The 21,867-nt window shown below is 44.9% G+C and overlaps 1 protein-coding gene across 4 annotated transcripts in view; it reads left to right on the forward strand.

Moving 5' to 3' along the window:
* LOC139563319 (low-density lipoprotein receptor-related protein 4-like) overlaps positions 1-21,867 on the forward strand; it is a 205,161-nt gene that overhangs the window by 169,355 nt on the left and 13,939 nt on the right. For 2 of the 4 annotated variants that reach the window (XM_071381926.1, XM_071381927.1), the window contains exons 16-33: positions 3,708-3,884; positions 4,118-4,243; positions 4,922-5,130; positions 5,482-5,563; positions 5,811-5,916; positions 6,201-6,402; positions 6,566-6,755; positions 7,231-7,362; positions 8,164-8,304; positions 15,068-15,154; positions 15,513-15,684; positions 15,986-16,148; positions 16,662-16,887; positions 17,357-17,660; positions 19,221-19,439; positions 19,587-19,721; positions 20,587-20,695; positions 21,002-21,146. In XM_071381926.1, the coding sequence (XP_071238027.1) occupies positions 3,708-3,884; positions 4,118-4,243; positions 4,922-5,130; positions 5,482-5,563; positions 5,811-5,916; positions 6,201-6,402; positions 6,566-6,755; positions 7,231-7,362; positions 8,164-8,304; positions 15,068-15,154; positions 15,513-15,684; positions 15,986-16,148; positions 16,662-16,887; positions 17,357-17,660; positions 19,221-19,439; positions 19,587-19,721; positions 20,587-20,695; positions 21,002-21,146 (2,925 nt within the window). Of the gene's footprint in view, positions 1-3,707; positions 3,885-4,117; positions 4,244-4,921; positions 5,131-5,481; positions 5,564-5,810; positions 5,917-6,200; positions 6,403-6,565; positions 6,756-7,230; positions 7,363-8,163; positions 8,305-15,067; positions 15,155-15,512; positions 15,685-15,985; positions 16,149-16,661; positions 16,888-17,356; positions 17,661-19,220; positions 19,440-19,586; positions 19,722-20,586; positions 20,696-20,953; positions 21,147-21,867 lie in introns of all 4 variants that reach the window. The other 2 variants (XM_071381928.1, XM_071381929.1) reach the window with 1 other exon arrangement.

Here is a 21,867-nt window from a genome sequence, read left to right on the forward strand (position 1 = left end):
GAGAATCTATATACAATGTGTGCAAAAGGCATGAGGTAGGCAATAAATCGAATAATTACAATTTAGCAGATTAACACTGGAGTGATAAATCACCAGATGATCATGTGCAAGAAGAGATACTGGTGTGCAAAAGAGCAGAAAAGTAAATAAATAAAAGCAGTATGGGGGGTGAGGTAGGTAAATTGGGTGGGTAGTTTACAGATGGACTATGTACAGCTGCAGCGATCGGTTAGCTGCTCGGATAGCAGATTTTTAAAGTTGTTGAGGGAGATAAAAGTCTCCAACTTCAGAGATTTTTGCAATTCGTTCCAGTCGCAGGCAGCAGAGAACTGGAAGGAAAGGCGTCCAAATGAGGTTTTAGCTTTAGGGATGATCAGTGAGATACACCTGCTGGAGCGCGTGCTGCGGGTGGGTGTAGCCATCGTGACCAGTGAACTGAGATAAGGTGGCACTTTACCTAGCATAGCCTTGTAGATGACCTGGAGCCAGTGGGTCTGACGACGAACATGTAGCGAGGGCCAGCCGACTAGGGCATACAGGTCGCAGTGGTGGGTCGTATAAGGTGCTTTAGTAACAAAACGAATGGCACTGTGATAAACTGCATCCAGTTTGCTGAGTAGAGTGTTGGAAGCTATTTTGTAGATGACATCGCCGAAGTCGAGGATCGGTAGGATAGTCAGTTTTACTAGGGTAAGTTTGGCGGCGTGAGTGAAGGAGGCTTTGTTGCGGAATAGAAAGCCGATTCTTGATTTGATTTTGGATTGGAGATGTTTGATATGAGTCTGGAAGGAGAGTTTGCAGTCTAGCCAGACACCTAGGTACTTATAGATGTCCACATATTCTAGGTCGGAACCGTCCAGGGTGGTGATGCTAGTCGGGCGTGCGGGTGCAGGCAGCGAACGGTTGAAAAGCATGCATTTGGTTTTACTAGCGTTTAAGAGCAGTTGGAGGCCACGGAAGGAGTGTTGTATGGCATTGAAGCTCGTTTGGAGGTTAGATAGCACAGTGTCCAAGGAAGGGCCGGAAGTATATAGAATGGTGTCGTCTGCGTAGAGGTGGATCAGGGAATCGCCCGCAGCAAGAGCAACATCATTGATGTATACAGAGAAAAGAGTCGGCCCGAGAATTGAACCCTGTGGTACCCCCATAGAGACTGCCAGAGGACCGGACAACATGCCCTCCGATTTGACACACTGAACTCTGTCTGCAAAGTAGTTGGTGAACCAGGCAAGGCAGTCATTAGAAAAACCGAGGCTACTGAGTCTGCCGATAAGAATATGGTGATTGACAGAGTCGAAAGCCTTGGCCAGGTCGATGAAGACGGCTGCACAGTAATGTCTTTTATCGATGGCGGTTATGATGTCGTTTAGTACCTTGAGCGTGGCTGAGGTGCACCCGTGACCGGCTCGGAAACCGGATTGCACAGCGGAGAAGGTACGGTGGGATTCGAGATGGTCAGTGATCTGTTTGTTGACTTGGCTTTCGAAGACCTTAGATAGGCAGGGCAGGATGGATATAGGTCTGTAACAGTTTGGGTCCAGGGTGTCTCCCCCTTTGAAGAGGGGGATGACCGCGGCAGCTTTCCAATCCTTGGGGATCTCAGATGATACGAAGGAGAGGTTGAACAGGCTGGTAATAGGGGGTGCGACAATGGCGGCGGACAGTTTCAGAAATAGGGGGTCCAGATTGTCAAGCCCAGCTGATTTGTATGGGTCCAGGTTTTCCAGCTCTTTCAGAACATCTGCTATCTGGATTTGGGTAAAGGAGAAGCTGGGGAGGCTTGGGCGAGTAGCAGCGGGGGGGGCGGGGCTGTTGGCCAAGGTTGGAGTCGCCAGGAGGAAGGCATGGCCAGCCATTGAGAAATGCTTGTTGAAGTCTTCGATTATCACGGATTTATCGGTGGTGACCGTGTTACCTAGCCTCAGTGCAGTGGGCAGCTGGGAGGAGGTGCTCTTGTTCTCCATGGACTTTACAGTATCCCAGAACTTTTTGGAGTTAGAGCTACAGGATGCGAATTTCTGCTTGAAAAAGCTGGCCTTTGCTTTCCTGACTGACTGCGTGTATTGGTTCCTGACTTCCCTGAACAGTTGCATATCGCGGGGGCTCTTCGATGCTATTGCAGTTCGCCACAGGATGTTTTTGTGCTGGTCGAGGGCAGTCAGGTCTGGAGTGAACCAAGGGCTATATCTGTTCTTGGTTCTGCATTTTTTGAACGGAGCATGCTTGTCTAATATGGTGAGGAAGTAACATTTAAAGAATGACCAGGCATCCTCAACTGACGGGATGAGGTCAATATCCTTCCAGGGTACCCGGGCCAGGTCGATTAGAAAGGCCTGCTCGCAGAAGTGTTTTAGGGAGCGTTTGACAGTGATGAGGGGTGGTCGTTTGACCGCGGACCCGTGGCGGATACAGGCAATGAGGCAGTGATTGCTGAGATCTTGATTGAAGACAGCAGAGGTGTATTTGGAGGGCAGGTTGGTCAGGATAATGTCTATTAGGGTGCCCATGTTTACGGATTTAGGGTTGTACCTGGTGGGTTCCTTGATGATTTGTGTGAGATTGAGGGCATCAAGCTTGGATTGTAGGACTGCCGGGGTGTTAAGCATATCCCAGTTTAGGTCACCTAACAGAACAAACTCTGAAGCTAGATGGGGAGCGATCAATTCACAGATGGTGTCCAGGGCACAGCTGGGAGCTGAGGGGGGTCGGTAGCAGGCGGCAACAGTGAGAGACTTATTTCTGGAGAGATTAATTTTTAAAATTAGAAGTTCGAACTGTTTGGGCATAGACCTGGAAAGTATGACAGAACTTTGCAGGCTATCTCTGCAGTAGATTGCAACTCCTCCCCCTTTGGCAGTTCTATCTTGACGGAAAGTGTTATAGTTGGGTATGGAAATCTCAGAATTTTTGGTGGCCTTCCTAAGCCAGGATTCGGACACGGCAAGGACATCAGGATTGGCAGAGTGTGCTAAAGCGGTGAGTAAGGCAAACTTAGTAAGGCAAACATGCTCTCCACCAAAGACTGTGGCCTTATTTAAATGACCAAATCATTGTTCCCTTCCTTTCTTTGATCAATCCCTCCCTCCTTGCTTCAAGTAGTCAAACAGGGACTTCTTTTCAGAAGAAATCTATAGAGCTAGCACTTAACTGCCAAATCTTATGTCATTAGCGAGTGGCTAAAAAGAAAGGCTAACTCCAACCAGCTCTGATTAAGCCTGGATACAATAAGGGACACTGTGACATCTGCCAGAACCACTGCTCTGTTCGGGGGAACTTTTTCAATAGAGGGGGAAAAGACCACAGGCTTAACTCATCCTCATTTGATGGTGTGAGGAATCAGATCTTGTCCAACTTTGTGCTATTTTGCTTTGAAGATAAGTGTTCCTTTACTCCAGATTGGTTTTATTTGGTGTTTTGTCTTAGTTTGCGGAGGAACTGTTTAGTGATTTGTGTGTGGCTGTGTGTTGTTTTAGTTCCTGCTCCAATGGGTGCTTATCGGTTGAAATCATATAACCCCCCCCTTCTATGCCACCTAGTCTAATTCCTTTAAAGGGTCAACGAGAAGGTTCCAATGTTGTTCTTGTGTTTCAGAAATAAAGACAACATTACGCGTCTTTCAACACATATCTTTGTCTCGCTATCTCTCTCTCTCTCTCTCTGTCTTTCTCTCTCTCTCTCTCTCTCTGTCTTACTCTTTCTCCATCCAGGCTTGCCCCATCCATTTGCCATAACAGTATTTGAGGATAGCCTATACTGGACAGACTGGCACACCAAGAGCATCAACAGTGCCAACAAGTTCACGGGCAAGAACCAGGAGATCATCAGAAACAAGCTACATTTCCCCATGGATATACACACACTGCACCCGCAGAGACAACCCGCAGGTCAGTCAGACACGCACGGACACACACACACACACACACACACACACACACACACACACACACACACACACACACACACACACACACACACACACACACACACACACACACACACACACACACACACACCATCTACAGATAAACTCTGTTCGTCAGTAACACACTTGCACACTCACTCAGTCAGTCAATCACTCACTCAGTGCTTCTAACCTCTCCCCCCCTCTCTTCTCCAGGTGGGCGTAACCGATGTGGGACCAACAACGGGGGCTGCAGCCACCTCTGTCTCCCTGGCAACAAGACCTATACCTGCGACTGCCCCACGGGCTTCAAGAAAGTGGACCAGCATAACTGTGCCCTGAGTGAGTATACTTACTGGCCTACAAGAACACACTTTAGGTAGAACACTAGAATATTTGTTGATGTTTTTATGTGATGATTTAGAGTTGTAAATCTTTTTGAGTTCATTTAGTCATTACTTTATTCCAAGTATAAAATGTTTGCGAAGTACATTTTCAGTCCAGTTAGCTGATGTTGAAGAGCAACCACTTTAAACCTCTTTTTCATTATCTTCAGCACAATAGCAGTGTCTACATATGTGAAAACGGCATATTTATGTCGTTTTATATATATTTTTTAATTCCGTGATTTTTAAAACACTATGAGATTTGACGTGGAGAGCAAGGACATACCCTCCCTCTGGCTGGAAACTCGTTCCAGGTTTTAAAAATCACGTTTTTCTTACTTTTAATCCTACCTAAGTCACAGAGGAGCATTTTTAGCACCTTTCTTCTTGTCTTGCTTCATAACTAATTGTTTTCACATATGTAGACACCGGTTTGGTGCTGGAGGTAATGAATATGAGGTTGAAAGGTGGCGGAAATTGCCCTCACTAGAAAGCCAAATACATTGCTTAATTCTAAGGGGTACGCTAGTGTGGACAATTCGAACAGAGCCATTGGTGTATGTTGTTGTGTGTGTTGTGATGACCCCGTTGTTAAACCTAGAGCACTGACAGAAGACCTTTGGTCTTTGATCAGGTCTTGACAAGTTCCTGCTTTTTGCCCGAAGGACGGACATCCGACGAATCAGCTTCGACACCGAGGACATGTCGGATGACGTCATCCCGCTGGCCAACGTACGCAACGCCGTGGCACTGGACTGGCACGCCGAGGAGGGCTTCATCTATTGGACTGACGTCACCACCGACTCCATCAACCGGGCCCAGTGGGACGGCTCAAGGCAGGAGGTCAGTTCTGCCCCATATTATTATCTTTCTAAGTTCGTCATTTACCAGACCCACTTGCTGTACAATGGAAGGTCAATTAAAGTAAGTGAGACAACCACCCATCAAGATCATCACAAGTAAAATAGCTAGTAATAGAGAACAAAACAGTTTAGTGTTATAGTGGTGGATGTTTTGTCTAATCCTTGATGATATACAATTGTTTGGGGGAATAATTTTAGCTGATGAGATCAGAGTATTGAGAAAAGTCCCTTGCACTTTACTTCTAACCAAGTTTGACTTTGTTGCTATGGGGGAGTATTTCATTGAAGTGACTGTACTGTATTGAAATTAATTGTTATTGTGTGTGTCAAGGTGGTGGTGGACACCAGTCTGGAAAGTCCAGCCGGTCTGGCTATTGACTGGGTGACCAACAAACTCTACTGGACCGATGCAGGTAAGGAACGGTGTTCTAGATTTAAATGACTATAGGGTAGTTGTACCACTGTGTATCATGTCAGCTATAGACTACCAGGAAGTCTTTATTGACTAGTCTTTATTAAGTAATTTGTTGTACAAACAAGAATTAATTGGGTGTGTGTGTGTGTGTGTGTGTGTGTGTGTGTGTGTGTGTGTGTGTGTGTGTGTGTGTGTGTGTGTGTGTGTGTGTGTGTGTGTGTGTGTGTGTGTGCGTGTGAGATCAGGTACAGATCGTATCGAGGTATCTAATGCAGACGGGAGCATGCGCACCGTCCTGATCTGGGAGAATCTGGACCGACCCAGGGACATCGTGGTTGACCCAATTGGAGGGTGAGTCAGAGGTCAAGGGTTAATAGCAGGCGTCAGATGTCCAATGACACCACTGACAATAGTTTACAGAGTAGCATGTAAACACACTTTTTTCCCAGCAGTCCAATAAGTAGGGAAAATACTACTGAAGGAAATATCAGGTAGAGTCCTCCCAAAAAGTTAGCGCTGCATGAATTTTGTTGTTTACCACAGACACCTAATCTGAACATACAGTATACAGATTACTTTTGCATACCACAATCATGTACAGTTTACTGATGCATGATTTTCCCTGAGTACCATAGATACATGTACTGGACAGACTGGGGTGTGAGTCCTAAGATAGAGCAGGCAGGGATGGACGCATCCAGCCGTATCGTCATCATCTCTTCCAACCTGACGTGGCCTAACGGACTGGCAATTGACTACCAAACACAGCGCCTGTACTGGGCCGACGCCGGGATGAAGACCATCGAGTTTGGCAACTTTGACGGCTCAGACAGACAGGTGAGGTGGTCTTGAAGGTATAGTCTTTAAAAGTTGTAGCTTATTTTCAACATATTTTTATTTGTTGGATGGGTATTTAATCAAGTGAGACTTTTTACTCTGTAAATCAGAATACTGGCTAATATTTTTATTCCCTGTCCCTCTCCCCTCCATTGGTGTCCAGGTGTTGATTGGCAGTCAGTTGCCCCACCCCTTTGGGCTGACTCTGCATGAGGAGAAGCTCTATTGGACAGACTGGCAGTCCAAGAGCATCCAGAGTGCCAACAAAATGACTGGCCTGGGACGACAGACACTCGCCGAGAACCTGGAGAACCTCATGGATATTCACATGTTCCACCGCTACCGCACCACCGGTGTGTGTGTGTGTGTGTGTGTGTGTGTGTGTGTGTGTGTGTGTGTGTGTGTGTGTGTGTGTGTGTGTGTGTGTGTGTGTGTGTGTGTGTGTGTGTGCGTGTGTGTGTGTGTCCGTTAGTGCGTGTACTGTTGGCCCTCTGAGTATTTTGTGACAAGATACTAGACCGCAACACCAGGTCCAGTGACCCTCCCTGTCATTAGGGGCCAGGTAAACTGATCCTATATATGGGGTTCAGAGGGCAAAAAGCACCTGGGGCTCATACCAGGCTGAAGCGGCACTGATCAGAGTAGGGATGTCAAATGTTAAGCCTGCTGCACATACCCCATGGAGGCTCTAGTCTAGAGCGCCCGGTTAAATTGTGTTTGAGATCATTTTTAAACTGTTAAATGAGTGAGAAATATATGTTTGTGAGTGGGCAACATATACCAAATTGTATATTGCGCTCTCTCCCACCTCTGTCCCTCACTCTCTAGTGCGGACCCCCTGTGCGGTGGATAATGGAGGCTGCAGTCACCTGTGTCTGTTGGCCCCACCCCCTAAAGGCTCCAGCTGTACCTGTCCTACTGGCATCAACCTTCAGCTGGACGGAAAGACCTGCGCACACGGTAACATAGCAACAATATCATATTATTATACTACCAGCACCCATTGTACAACAACCCATGGTACATTGGATGTTTTGGTGCCTCTGCAATTTAGACACCTGCTTGAGGACCTTATTACTGATGAATGACCTTGTTGTGTTTCTGCTTGCATTTTGTATTTTCTGAAATTCAGAGCTCTTCTGTAAAAGAGACCTTGGTCTCAGTATGACTACCTGGTAAAATAAAGGTTTAAAAAAAAAAAAAACAATACACCATATATCTCATCACCTTAACACAATTAACTACAGAGATATTGATGTGTGTAAATAAACTACGTCTTCCAAGATACTGCAAGTAGATTGATGACAATGGTTCGTTGATATAACAAAATATTGTCTCGTCGTTGGTTTAAAGGAGAGAGAGAAAAAACATAGTTTAGTATTTTGTTCATTAGCACGCTGTTGGTATGGTCCCAACAACTGTGCATGTCAACAGTCAAGTTTTCAAGATGGAGCACTTTCAGTAAAAATCTAAAAGTGGGATGATAATGTGTTTTGCATTAGCATCACACTCTTTGCTTTGTACTATATGTGCTCGATCTTGAAAACGTTGCTGCTGACATCTATTCATTTACTACCTTCACCGTTAAGGCCCAAGCTGTGATACAGTAGTTGCAGCCCATTGATTCTTAAAGAATATCACTTACCAATGCCTCATACACTTAGTTCAACTGTATAACCTCATCATAATCCTAAATATAAGGTGGTTTTATGCCATGTCCTGTACTCTCCATACTGATAGTGTTGTGTCTCTTGGTTGTAGGGATGAGTAGTTTCCTGATCTTTGCACGGCGTACTGATATCAGGATGGTCTCTCTGGACATCCCCTACTTTTCTGACGTGGTGCTGGCTGTCAACGGATCCATGAAAAACACCATCGCCATCGGGGTGGACCCCAAAGAGGGTATGTGTGTGCATCTGTGCGTGTGTTTCAGCTTTTCTGTGATCTCAGTGTGGTATGAACAGGAAAATGAGGAAGGTCCGCACTTACACTACTGTTCAAAAGTTTGGGGTCACTTAGAAATCTCCTTGTTTTTGAAGGAAAAGCACATTTTATGTCCATTAAAATAACATCCAATTGATCAGAAATACAGTGTAGACATTGTTAATGTTGTAAATGACTTTTGTAGCTGGAAACGGCAGATTTTTTATGGAATATCTACATAGGTGTACAGAGGCCCACTATCAGCAACCATCACTTCTGTGTTCGAATGGCAGGTTGTGTTAGCTAATCCAAGTTTATCATTTTAAAATTCTAATTGATCATCAGAAAACCCTTTTGCAATTACGTTAGCACAGTTTTTCCAGCAGCAGACTATGATCAATAATGTCAGAAGCTGTACTGAAGTCTAACAAGACAGCCCCCACAATCATTTTATAATTCATTTCTCTCAGCCAATCATCATTAATTTGTGTAAGTGCTTTTTGAGTGTCCTTCCCTGTAAGCATGCCGAAATTCTGTTGTCAATTTGTTTACTGTAAATTTTTACTAAGGGTTGGTAACAGGTTGATTGGTCAGCTATTTGAGCCAGTAAAAGGGGCTTTACTATTCTTGGGTAGTGGGTAGCACACACTTTCTAGTAGGCTTAAATTGAATATGTGGCAAATAGGAGTGGCAATGTTGTCTGCTATTATCCTCAGTCATTTTCCATCCAGATTGTCAGACCCCGGTGGTTTGTCATTGTTGATAGACAACAATACTTTTTTCACCTCTTCCACACTGACTTTACTGAATTCAAAAGTACAATTCGTGATTTTCATAATTTGGTCTGATATACTTAGATGTCTAGTGTTGCTGGCATGTCATCCTTAAGTTTGCTTATCTTGCCAATGAAAAAGTCATTAAAGTAGTTTGCAATCTCAGTGGGCTTTGTGATGAATGAGCCATTTGATTCAATGAATGAAGGAGCCGAGTTGGCTTTTTTCCCCAAAATGTCATTTAAGGAGCTCCAAAGCTTTTTACTATCATTCTTTGTTTATTTATTTCATAGTGTAGTTTATTTTTATTTAGTTTAGTCACATGATTTCTTAATTTGTACGTTTGCCAATCAGTTGGGCTGCCAGACTTAATTGCCATACCTTTTGCCTCATCCCTTTCAACCATACAATTTTTCAATTACTCATCAATCCAAGGGGATTTAACAGTTTTTACAGTCATTTTCTTATTAGGTGTGTGCTTATTAGTAACTGGAAAAAAATATTTTCATAAATGCGTGAAGTGCAATTCCTGTGCTGTTTTTAACTACCCTGGTAGGTTAACTGACAACCTGATCCAGGTTACAGTTTGACGTTTTTACCTGAGTGGGTAGCTTGATGATAGCCAGTCAATATTTAAATCACCCAGAAAATATACTTTTCTCTGTTGATATCACATACATTATCAAGCATTTCACATATATTATCCAGATTCGGACTGTTGGTGGTCTATAGCAGCTTCCCACAATAATGGGCTTTATGTAAGGCAGATTAACCTGGAGCCATATTACTTCAACAGTATTTAACATTAGATTGTCTCCAAGATTTACAGGAATGTGGTTCTGAATATAGACCGCAACACTGCCTCCGTTGGCATTTCAGTCTTTTCGGTAGACGTTATAACCATGTATTGCTACCACTGTATCGCCAAAGGTATTACATTTACATTTACATTTAAGTCATTTAGCAGACGCTCTTATCCAGAGCGACTTACAAATTGGTGCATTCACCTTATGATATCCAGTGGAACAACCACTTTACAATAGTGCATCTAACTCTTTTAAGGGGGGGGGGGGGTTAGAAGGATTACTTTATCCTATCCTAGGTATTCCTTAAAGAGGTGGGGTTTCAGGTGTCTCCGGAAGGTGGTGATTGACTCCGCTGACCTGGCGTCGTGAGGGAGTTTGTTCCACCATTGGGGTGCCAGAGCAGCGAACAGTTTTGACTGGGCTGAGCGGGAACTGTACTTCCTCAGAGGTAGGGAGGCGAGCAGGCCAGAGGTGGATGAACGCAGTGCCCTTGTTTGGGTGTAGGGCCTGATCAGAGCCTGAAGGTACGGAGGTGCCGTTCCCCTCACAGCTCCGTAGGCAAGCACCATGGTCTTGTAACGGATGCGAGTATTATCTAAGTGAGTTTCAGAGATAGTCAGAATATGAATGTTATCTGTTACAAGCAAGTTATTGACTTCATGGACCTTGTTTCTTAAGTTCTTATGTTAATATGGGCTATTTAGTTTTTTTTTAAATGCTTTACTGAGAAGCTTATCAGAGGTAGACTTACTCATGTTATTTACATTGGAGCTGATAGTGCAGGGTGAGCTGCATAAAGGAGTCTTCCTACTATTGCACACTGCCTCAGTGCTTACCGTGTAACTGGTTTATAGGCTCATGATTACTGCTTACAATAGCTGTAGGATAAACAGATGTATTCGGTGCAATTAGGGGTATATAAATTAAATGACTTACATTGTGTTTGCCAATGCCCCTAAGATCATGTACATTTGATGCAGCATTATGACGACTCATTGTCACAATGGTAGGGATTAACTGAGCTGGTCTTGGATCATTCCTGTAGAGTATCTTCTGTTTCCAGAAGGTAGCAAAGTTATCAATAAATGTGACTTTAGCTAGCCAGATATGTAATGCCAGCGTCTGCTGAATCTTTCACCCCCAACGATGGTACTGGACATGAAATTATTGGCCGTTTTTTGGAGTCTTTTAATGCTAAAATCAGTTCTTTTAAATCAATTTTCAAATGTTCCGAGCTAGCCCTCCTGATGTCGTTTGATCCCACATGGACTATGACAGTGTCAGCTCCCAGCATCTGTGGTAGAATAGTCGGAAGCAGCCTTGTTATGTCCTGTGCTCGTGCTCCTGGGTAGCACAGGGTTTTTGCCTTGGGGACCGAGATGTTTCTCACCATAGAGCTGATGACAGCTGGTGATGTTGAATGGGCCCGTCTCTCAGGCAGCCTCACGGTCTGGTGAGGCTGGGAGCTCCGAGGATCTGAACCCGAGGTAGAAGCCACCGAAGACGGAGATCGAACCGAGGATGAAGACGCAGGTGCCTCCAGATCCAGGGCGGCGAAGCTGTTTCTGGTCTGTGTCAGTTCCTTGCTCAACATCTCCATGGAGACCCCCGTTGCCAGAGGATGCCTTCTTCGACTTCCACGGCCAGTGACGTACCTCCATGGCGAGTGACATACCTCCATGGCTGGTTGGTTGGGCCGAGAACAGCTCCGTTCTCCAGGAAAGGGGGAGACCCCTTCGGGGATGGAATCCTGCCTAGCACCAGCCAGTCGGCTATGGAGAGCCGACATAGCAAAGAAACTTCCACCAGACCAGAGCAGCATCCGGCTACTGGGGTGGAAGAAAAATAAAAAGTAGGTGGGCGTGGGTTCCCCAGTAACTTATGTAGGTTTGTTACTTGCTTACTAAGAGTAGATACTTCGCTCCTGTAGTCCTCCGCGAGCAAGCAGTTGCTACATTGAAATTCAGCGCGGTCCACATTGTCCCGGAACAAAGCAAAGTAAACACAGCTCCTGCAACGCTGGAAACGTTCAATAGCGGCCTCCATTTGAGACCACCGAGCTAGGCGGAATCCCTGGACAGAAAGCAGCACTCACAGCAATTTAGCCCAACAAAGCCGCAGGATTCAAAATAAAATAAAAGTATATAAAAACAGTCAGCTTTTAAACCGAGGTCTTTAGTTCAGGTTTCGGCGTTCGACAGCGTTCAACAACAACAAACATACGGCGCGCTCTGATGACGTAGTAGTGTCACCTGGATGTTATGTTTAATGTTGTTTTTTTTAATGTTTTTTTTTAAAAGAAGGACATTTCCAAGTGTCCCAAACTTTTGAACGGTAGTGTAGGTTTTGCAGTAAAAAGAAATATTAATCTTTTGGACCAGACGTGTGCTTTGAGAATTTTTTTTATCTGAATGTGGTGTGGTGGTCGGTGCCATTTAAGATGAGGAAGCACAATTTTGAGCATAAACTTATTTCTATTACAGCTTATTGGATGACTGTCATTCATATTTCATTCACCCAGCTCAATGTAACATCAATATGTTAAGGCTACTACATGATACCTAAATTTTCCAAATAACCATCATGAAGTTGCTACATCCTATCCTACGAATTAAAGTTTACCACGTACGTGCACAGGTCGAGAGAAATGTTTTAGTAATCAAGGTGACAGACAGTGAATGACGCATTCAATACAGCCTTGCACACTTTCTACACACTACACAATTTTCCCTACATTTAGCTGATCTAGGGTGTAATCATTAGTCCAGCAGTTGCAAACGAGAGTTTCTATTGGACAAATTCAGATATGTTGATCCCCATTTTGTAGCGTTTGCTTCCATTTAAGAAACGTTTTTCAACAGAATCGGTGGAATTAACACACCTCTGATCACCCGCACACACAGTTCACTTTCATAGCAGCCACAGACAAACAGCATGATCACTTTGCCCGTTGTATAATTCTTTCTCGCATATACGCTGTGAACCTCTCTCCTTTTCCCTTCGCTTGTGGACTTCATTGCACAACCCATTAGCTGTTTGTGACCAGGCGGGGGAAAAAATCAAGTCAAACCTTCATAGCATAACCGCTACACACAGTCTACATTGTTGTCACCATATTTGCTAATGTCATAGTCAACATAGCTAATAGAACTAACGTGTTAGTAAACCCGCTATAATCATGCAGTGTACAGCAAGCAGTTTAGCAGCTACACCGGCGGGCCCCGGTGGCAATACATTTATAAAACCAAAAGCTTATCTTGACTTGGAATAGATCCTGTGTTGGATAGCCATAGCCAGCAAGTTAACATAGCATCCCTCTCTGTTTGAGCCGAGTGTTTGAGTAGACTTAACTAGCTAGCTGCATTCATTAGCTAAGAAAGTGAATATTTTTTTATATATATATATATATATATATATACAGTTGAAGTCGGCAGTTTACATACACCTTAGCCAAATACATTTAATACATTTAATCCTAGTAAAAATTCCCTGTCTTTGGTCAGTCAGGATCACCACTTTATTTTAAGAATGTGAAATGTCAGAATAATAGTAGAGAGAATATTTATTTCAGCTTTAATTTCTTTCATCACATTCCCAGTGGGTCAGAAGTTTACATACACTCAATTAGTATGTGGCAGCATTGCCTATAATTGTTTAACTTGGGTCAAACGTGTCGGGTAGCCTTCCACAAGCTTACCACAATAAGTTGGGTGAATTTTGGCCCATTCCTCCTGACAGAGCTGATGTAACTGAGTCAGGTTTGTAGGCCTCTTTGCTTGCACACGCTTTTTCAGTTCTGCCTTCAAATTTTCTATAGGATTGAGGTCAGGGCTTTGTGATGGACACTCCAATACCTTGACATTGTTGTCCTTAAGCCATTTTGCTACAACTTTGGAAGTTTACTTGGGGTCATTGTCCATTTGGAAGACCCATTTGCGACCAAGCTTTAACTTCCTGACAGATGTCTTGAGATGTTGCTTCAATATATCCACATAATTTTCCTACCTCATGAAGCCATCTATGTTGTGAAGTGCACCAGTCCTTCCTGCAGCAAAGCACATGATGCTGCCACCCCCGTGCTTCGTGGTTGGGATGGTGTTCTTCGGCTTGCAAGCCTCCCCCTTTTTGCTCCAAACATAACGAAGGTTATTATGGCCAAACAGTTCTATTTTTGTTTCATCAGACCAGAGGACATTTCTCCAAAAAGTACGATCTTTGTCCCCATGTGCAGTTGCAAACTGTAGTCTGGCTTTTTGTATTGCGTTTTTGGAGCAGTGGCTTTTTCTTTGCTGAGCGGCCTTTCAGGTTATGTCGATATAGGACTCGTTTTACTTTGGATATAGATACTTTTGTACCTGTTTCCTCCAGCATCTCACAAGGTCCTTTGCTGTTGTTCTGGGATTGATTTGCACTTTTCGCACCAAAGTACGTTCATCTCTAGGAGACAGAACATGTCTCCTTCCTGAGCAGTATGACGGCTGCGTGATCCCATGGTGTTTATACTTGCATACTATTGTTTGTACAGATGAATGTGGTACCTTCGGGCGTTTGGAAATTGCTCCCAAGGATGAACCAGACAATTTTTTTTCTGAGGTCTTGGCAGATTTTTTTTTGATTTTCCCATGATTTCAAGCAGAGAGGCACTGAGTTTGAAGGTAGACCTTGAAATAAATCCACAGGTACACCTCCACAGGTACACCTGCAATTGACTCAAATTATGTCAATTAGCCTATCAGAAGCTTCTAAAGCCATGACATCACAACATGTCAGTTCGTGCTGCAAGATAGGTTGGTGGGCATTCTCCCCGAAAGTTGTCATAATTACTGTGTAAGTCTGTGGAAGAGGGTGAGAACCACGAGCGTCCTAGATTTTGTATTGAAGTCAAGGTACCCAGAGAAGGACGGAATCTAGCTGGCCTCCGGCTTCACCATGGTACTACCCCAGAGAGTACTGTTGAGGCTACTGTAGACCTTCATTACAAAACTGTGTTGTAATTAATTATTTGGTGACGTGAATATAGTTAGTATAGTTGTATCTATAAAGGATACCTTTTTAATGTTTCACTGATGTGCACACGCTGTTCCATTTGCACGCACTAACACTAAACAGTGACTAACAGGATGTCTTTGAAACCTTGCTGTGTGTGTCTACTGCCCCCTGCAGGTAAAGTGTACTGGTCAGACAGCACACTAAAGAAGGTGAGTAGAGCTAACATCAATGGGACGGCTCAGGAGGATATCATCGCTACAGGTGAGGGAAATAATCAATCAAATTTATTTCATAAAGCAAAACATATCTGAATCACATTACAGATAGTACTAGGCTAGTGTCTTTTTTGTCTTTCTGCTGTATTACAGAGGAATATTCATCTATATTGTCAAACAAATGATCTGTTGCACTGAACTATTTCAACTTCTATACTTCTGCATACCCTTCGTTTCTCACCTTTCTCTCTCACTTCCTCTCATCCTTTCTCTTCTCCCTAACTTTATCTCCTTCGCTCCTTTCTTCCACACTTCCTCTTTCTTTTTCTTTCTTTCTTTCTTTGTTTTCCTTCCTTCCTTACTTCCTTCCTTCCGTCTTCCTCTCTCTTTCTCTCGTTCTCCAGGTCTGATAACCACTGATGGTCTGGCGGTGGATGCGGTGGGTCGAAAGATCTACTGGACTGACACCGGAACGAACCGGATCGAGGTGGCCAACCTGGACGGCTCCATGAGGAAGGTTCTGATCTGGCAGAACCTTGACAGCCCACGAGCCATCGCCCTCTACCACGAGATGGGGTAAGGAATTAGAGTTTGGCTGTCAGTCAATTAAGGTTCACTGTGCACAGCAGTGTGTTTAGCTCCAGGTGCTGATTTTACACTTGTTTTTCAATTAAAATTGCATTTTTACTATCAATTTACTGCATAATCATATGCAGACTGTTAGTTAGTTGCTGTGAGAGAGTTAGTTCCTGTGTGTTTTATTGCAGGGCAATAAAAGTTTACCCGTCATGAATATTTAGATTGGGCAATAGTTAGCCCTCCTTTGTCGGTCTTCTAACGACTTCCTGTGTGACATTCATTTCTCTCTTTCCTCCAGGTATATGTACTGGACAGACTGGGGCGAACATGCTAAGTTGGAGCGGTCAGCGATGGATGGCTTGGACCGTTTGGTTCTGATCAGTAACAACCTAGGCTGGCCTAACGGACTGGCCATCGACAGTGCCGGCTCACAACTACTGTGGGCCGACGCTCACACAGAGGTCAGTCGCCCTATCCGAAAATCTAAAGCTCCCGAGTGGCGCAGTGGTCTAAGGCACTGAATCTCAGTGCTAGAGGTGTCACTACAGACCCTGGTTCGATTCCAGGCTGTATCACAACTGGTAGTGATTGGGAGTCCCATAGGGCAGCGCACAATTGGCCCAGTGTCGTTTGGGTTTGGCCGGGGTAGGCCATCATTGTAAATAAGAATTTGTACTTAACTGACTTGACTGGTAAAATAACATTTTAATAAATAATGCAACCAATCCTGAGAGCTACAGAGTGTGCAGGCTTTTGTTCCAGCCCAGCTCTAACACAGCTGGGTCATGTTTAAAGTAGGACTCACCATAGCGAAATCATTTTGCCACTGAAATGACAGGTATGTGTTCCTATTGGAGAAGAAGAATGGAGAATCTTCATAGAATTTTCTTTTTAAATCCAGGACTAGGCTTATTCTGTGTCTGGGAAACCGGCCTATTGAGTCAGTGAATTAACAAAGGTTTACCCTCCCGTAGCGCATCGAGGCGGCAGACCTGAACGGGCTGAACCGCCGAACCCTGGTATCCCCAGTCCAGCACCCGTACGGTCTGACCATACTAGGACCACACATCTACTGGACCGACTGGCAGAGCCGTAGCATCCAGCGGGCTGACAAAACCACCGGCGCCAACACCATCACTGTATGCAGCAACCTGCCCGGGCTCATGGACATACAGGCCGTGGATAGAGAGAAGCCACTGGGTGAGTGTATCAATGGCACACTGGCCTCGGAACAGCAAAGAAGGAAGGTGTGGGTAGGGGTTTGCCTTCGTTTAACCTCGTCCCCAGGCTATTGCGCATGTCCCATAAAAGCCTTGTACATCAACCATTCAAAGTTGGTCTTAGTGGGAGTGACCATAGAACTATATGGGAGTGACCTTACTTGTCATCATTTCATTTTAGAAAATCACACGACTGTAAAAAATCTGGTAAGGTTGTTTGGTTGGTGTGTGTTTGGAATTGAGTGGCACTTACTCATTTGCTGTCCACCATTTGTCCCCTGTATTCTCTATTTATTGTTCGTCTTCCCTCTCTCACTTCACTTTCAATGGAATCAGTTGGCTGTATGTATTGGGAATGTCTTGAAACCAGTAAATATTCTGCTGCTACCCCTATTTGTGTACCTGCAACAAAAGTATGACTTGGTTTGCTCCTTCCTCCCCCTCTCCAGGTTTCAATAAGTGTGGTAGAAGGAACGGGGGCTGTAGCCACATGTGTCTGCCCCGCCCCAACGGTACTTCCTGTGCCTGTCCCACCGGCATCCTCCTCAAGGGGGACGCCAGGTCATGTGACGACTCCCCCGAGACCTACCTGCTCTTCTCCAACCGGGTCAGCGTGCGACGCATCTCCCTGGACACAAATGACCACACGGACGTGCATGTGCCCGTGCCCGAGCTGCACAACGTCATCTCGCTGGACTACGACAGCGTGGACGGGAAGCTGTACTACACCGATGTCAGCCTTGATGTTATCAGGCATGCTAAAAAAAGACACGCCCACACAATATACACTGAGTGTCCAAAACATTAGAAACACCCTTCTAATATTGAGCTGCACCTACTTTTGCCCTCAGAACAGCCTCAATTTGTTGGGGCATGGACTCTTCAAGGTGTCAAAATGTTCCACAGGGATGCTGGCCCATGTTGAACTCTAATGCTTCCCACAGTTGTGTCAAGTTGGCTGGTAGTGGATCTCTAAACCAAATAGATCGTTCCATCTCATCTCACAGATGCTCAGTTGGATTGAGATCTTGTGACCGCGCAGGCCACTGCAGTAAGCGGATTTCACTGTCATGTTTGTGGAACCATTCCTGGACAATCCTAGCCTTGTGACTAGGGGGCATTATCCAGCTGAAAAAATATATATTTGCAGATGGATACATAGCTGCCATGAAAGGATGCACCTATTTGGCAATGATGTTTAGATATCCTGTGGCATTCAAACGTAGCTCCACTTTTATCAAGGGACCCAATGTGTGCCATGAAAACACACCCCACACCATCACACCACCACCATCAGCCTGCAATGTTGACACGCAGCATGATGGATGCATGTACTCATGTGGTTTTCTCCATACCCTAGTCCCCCCATCAGCGTGAAATAGCAAGAACCGGGATTCATCAAACCAGGGCAATGTTTTTTTCAATTCTCCAGTTTCCAGTGTTTTCATTCCTTAGCGCACTGCAACTGCAGTTTCTTGCAGTTGCAGTGCGAAGTGGAACTCTAAGGTCACCAGCTGCCATACCCCATTCGTGTCAAGGTACGATGAGTTGTGCATCATTTGATGGGTCTTTGGGGACCAATGTTGTGCTGGACTGTCAGTTGACTAACTGTAGTCCGTCTGTTGCTCTGCACAATTTGTGTCTGCCTCCTTTGTCCTCTTTTATCAATGACCTGATTTCAAACACTGGTCGGCCGTTGGCTGGATTTCCTTTGGGTGGTGGGCTATTCTTGATACACACAGGAAACTGTTGAGTGTGAAAAACCCAGCAGTGTTGCAGTACTTGACACACTCAAACCGGTGCGCCTGACACCTACTACCATACCCTGTTCAAATGCACTTGAATCTTTTGTCTTGCCCATTCACCGTCAGAATGGCACACATACACAATCAATGTCTCAATTGTCTCAAGGCTTAAAAATCCATCTTTAACCTTTCTCCTCCCTTTCATCTACACTGATTGAAGTGGATTTAAAAGGTGACATCAATAAGGGATCGTAGCCTTCAATTGGATTCACCTGGTCAGTCTATGTCATGTAAAGACCAGGTGTTCCTAATGATTGTACACTCAGTGTATACACACACACAATATGTACAGTACACTCTTACTCACACACACGCATGCATGCATTCCAACACAGGGAATTCCTCCTTGTCACTTTTTCTTACTATTTGGGGTTTTAACTCTTTGCTAATGTATTCGAGCAATAGTTATGCACTCTACCAATAAGATGTAATGTAATAATTGATACAATTGATTGATTTGTTGATTCATTGATTCATTGATCGATTTAACTTCTCATGTGCTGGTCAGACGGGCCAACTTGGATGGTACAGGGATGGAGACAGTGATAAGCCAGGGTCTGAAGACCACTGATGGTCTAGCTGTGGACTGGGTGACCAGGAATATGTACTGGACGGACACAGGTCGCAACACCATCGAGGTGGCACGACTGGACGGGACCAGCCGCAAAGTACTAGTCAACAACAGCCTGGATGAACCCAGGGCCATCGCTGTGTTTCCCAGCAAAGGGTGAGAGGAGGAGGGATAGAGGGGGGGGGAAGTGTTAAGGTTGAGGGACGATGGTGGAAGGGTGTAGTGGAAGAGATTGGTTTTGTGAGTGTTTGTGTGTGTGGGGGGGTGGGAACTGTGTTGTCATTGTTTCATTGGTCTCTCTAGGTACCTGTTCTGGACAGACTGGGGTCACATTGCTAAGATTGAGCGGGCACACCTAGATGGATCAGACCGTAAAGTTCTGATTAACACAGACCTGGGCTGGCCCAACGGACTCACACTGGACTACGACACACGCAGGTTAGAAAGAGAGAGTGGAAGGGAGGGGGATGGTGACAGGGAGGGAATAAGGGAATGACAGAGAGAGATAAAGAAGAGAGCGGCAGTGGTAGGGAGGGAGGGCGGGAATAAGGGAATGACAGACAGAGATGAGAGGGAGTGGTAGGTAGGGAGAGACAGAGGGAATGAGAGACAGAGATACAGGAGAGAGAAGGAGTGGTAGGTAGGAAGAGAGAGAGGGAAGGAATAAGGTAATGGCAGACAAAGATACAGGAGAGAGAGGGAATGGTAGGGAGAAAGGCAGCGCAGGTATAGTTTTTGGTAATAAATCTTGTTCTGGGGGCAGCCTTCCAGAGTGGTCACTAGCTGGCACAGCCACAAAGTCATATAATCTGCCTTAACCACACTGCTAACCCTAATGCCTAACCCTTCAATTAAATTAAATCTAAATTAAGACCAAAAAGCTAAGTTTTGTTTTCATGAATTTTTACAATATAGCCAATTTTGACTTTGTAGCAAAAATTGCTGAGTTCTGCCTCCAGGACAAGACTCATCCCAATAAATGGCAACCCGCAGAGGGAGCGGGACGGAGAGTGTGACAGTCAGAGACAGGAAAAGAGGGAGAGAAAGACTGAAAATATTAGGGCCTAACAGCATACAAAGCGGATCTCAGCCGAGAAAATCTAATTATTTTCTGCAGAACATTCTGTTTTGTGTAGTAAATCAAAGTACAGTACAGGAGTTTTCTGGACTCTTGATAGGATAGCTTTGATGTCAATTTCTGTTAAATCCCTCTCATCTCAGTCTAATATCTCTGTAAAGTATTTTTGCCTAGTATGTATATGAACTATGAATGTGTGTGTTTAACTCCTCCGTGTGTGTGTAGGATCTTCTGGGTGGATGCTCACTTGGACCGCATTGAGAGTTCCGACCTAAACGGAAAGCTCCGTCAAATCCTCATCAGCCCTGTGTCCCACCCCTTCGCCCTCACACAGGTACCCCCCGAGCAGTCAATCAACCACTTGACCCCTCCCCCTGGCTACCACATCCACTCACTTGCTCTCATTCCTCCTCCACTCACTCGTTTGTTCACTGCCTCACTTGCTCTCCCTCCTCCTCCACTCATACTGAACCATAAAACTGAACCATTCTACCTCCCTTCATCTCTGACCTTCATTTTCTTCCTCCCTCTCTTCTCTTCCTCCTTGTCTGTGTTTCTTTCTCCTCTCTTTTTCTCTACCTTGTTCCCCCAGTTGAAGCCGGTGTCCTCCCCTCTAACCCCTTTCTCCCGACTCTCGCAGCAAGACCGTTGGATCTACTGGACGGACTGGCAGACTAAGTCCATCCAGCGTGTGGACAAACACACTGGCCGCAGCAAGGAGACCGTGCTGGCCAACGTGGAGGGCCTCATGGACATCATCGTAGTCTCACCACAGAGGCAGAGCGGTAAGGGAGCAGGGTGAAGTTGCCCCTAGACGCTGATCTTAAGTAATTTTAGCATTTTCCCGACTTATGGTTAAGGTTAGGTTTGGGGAAACTTTGCCCTTGAGCGAGTGGTAAGTTGCCCCTAACTACTGATACCGGTTCAAGTATTTGTTCATCTTCTTATGGCGAAGATTAGCATTGAGGGTAATCTGATCCTCGATGATTAGATTCAACCACCATTGTGGTGTCGCCACAGTGACTAAGTGTTAATGAGGCATTTCTGGGAGTTACATTTTTTTCCCTATCAAATCAAAGTTTATTTGTCACATGCGCCGAATACAACAGGTAGACCTTACAGTGAAATGCTTACTTCCAGGCTCTAACCAATAGTGCAAAAAAGGTATTAGGTGAACAATAGGTAGGTAAAGAAATAAACACAACAGTAAAATAGACCGGCTATATACAGTAGCGAGGCTATAAAAGTAGCGAGGCTACATACAGACACCGGTTAGTCAAGCTGATTGAGGTAGTATGTACATGTAGATATGGTTAAAGTGACTATGCATATATGATAAACAGAGAGTAGCAGTAGCGTAAAAGAGGGGTTGGCGGGTGGTGGGTGGGACACAATGCAGATAGCTCGCTTAGCCAATGTGCGGGAGCAGTGGTTGGTCGGCCCAATTGAGGTAGTATGTACATGAGTGTATAGTTATAGTGACTATGCATATATGATAAACAGAAA

The sequence above is a fragment of the Salvelinus alpinus genome, chromosome 33 (genome assembly GCF_045679555.1).
Source record: "Salvelinus alpinus chromosome 33, SLU_Salpinus.1, whole genome shotgun sequence".
Lineage (NCBI taxonomy): Eukaryota > Metazoa > Chordata > Actinopteri > Salmoniformes > Salmonidae > Salvelinus > Salvelinus alpinus.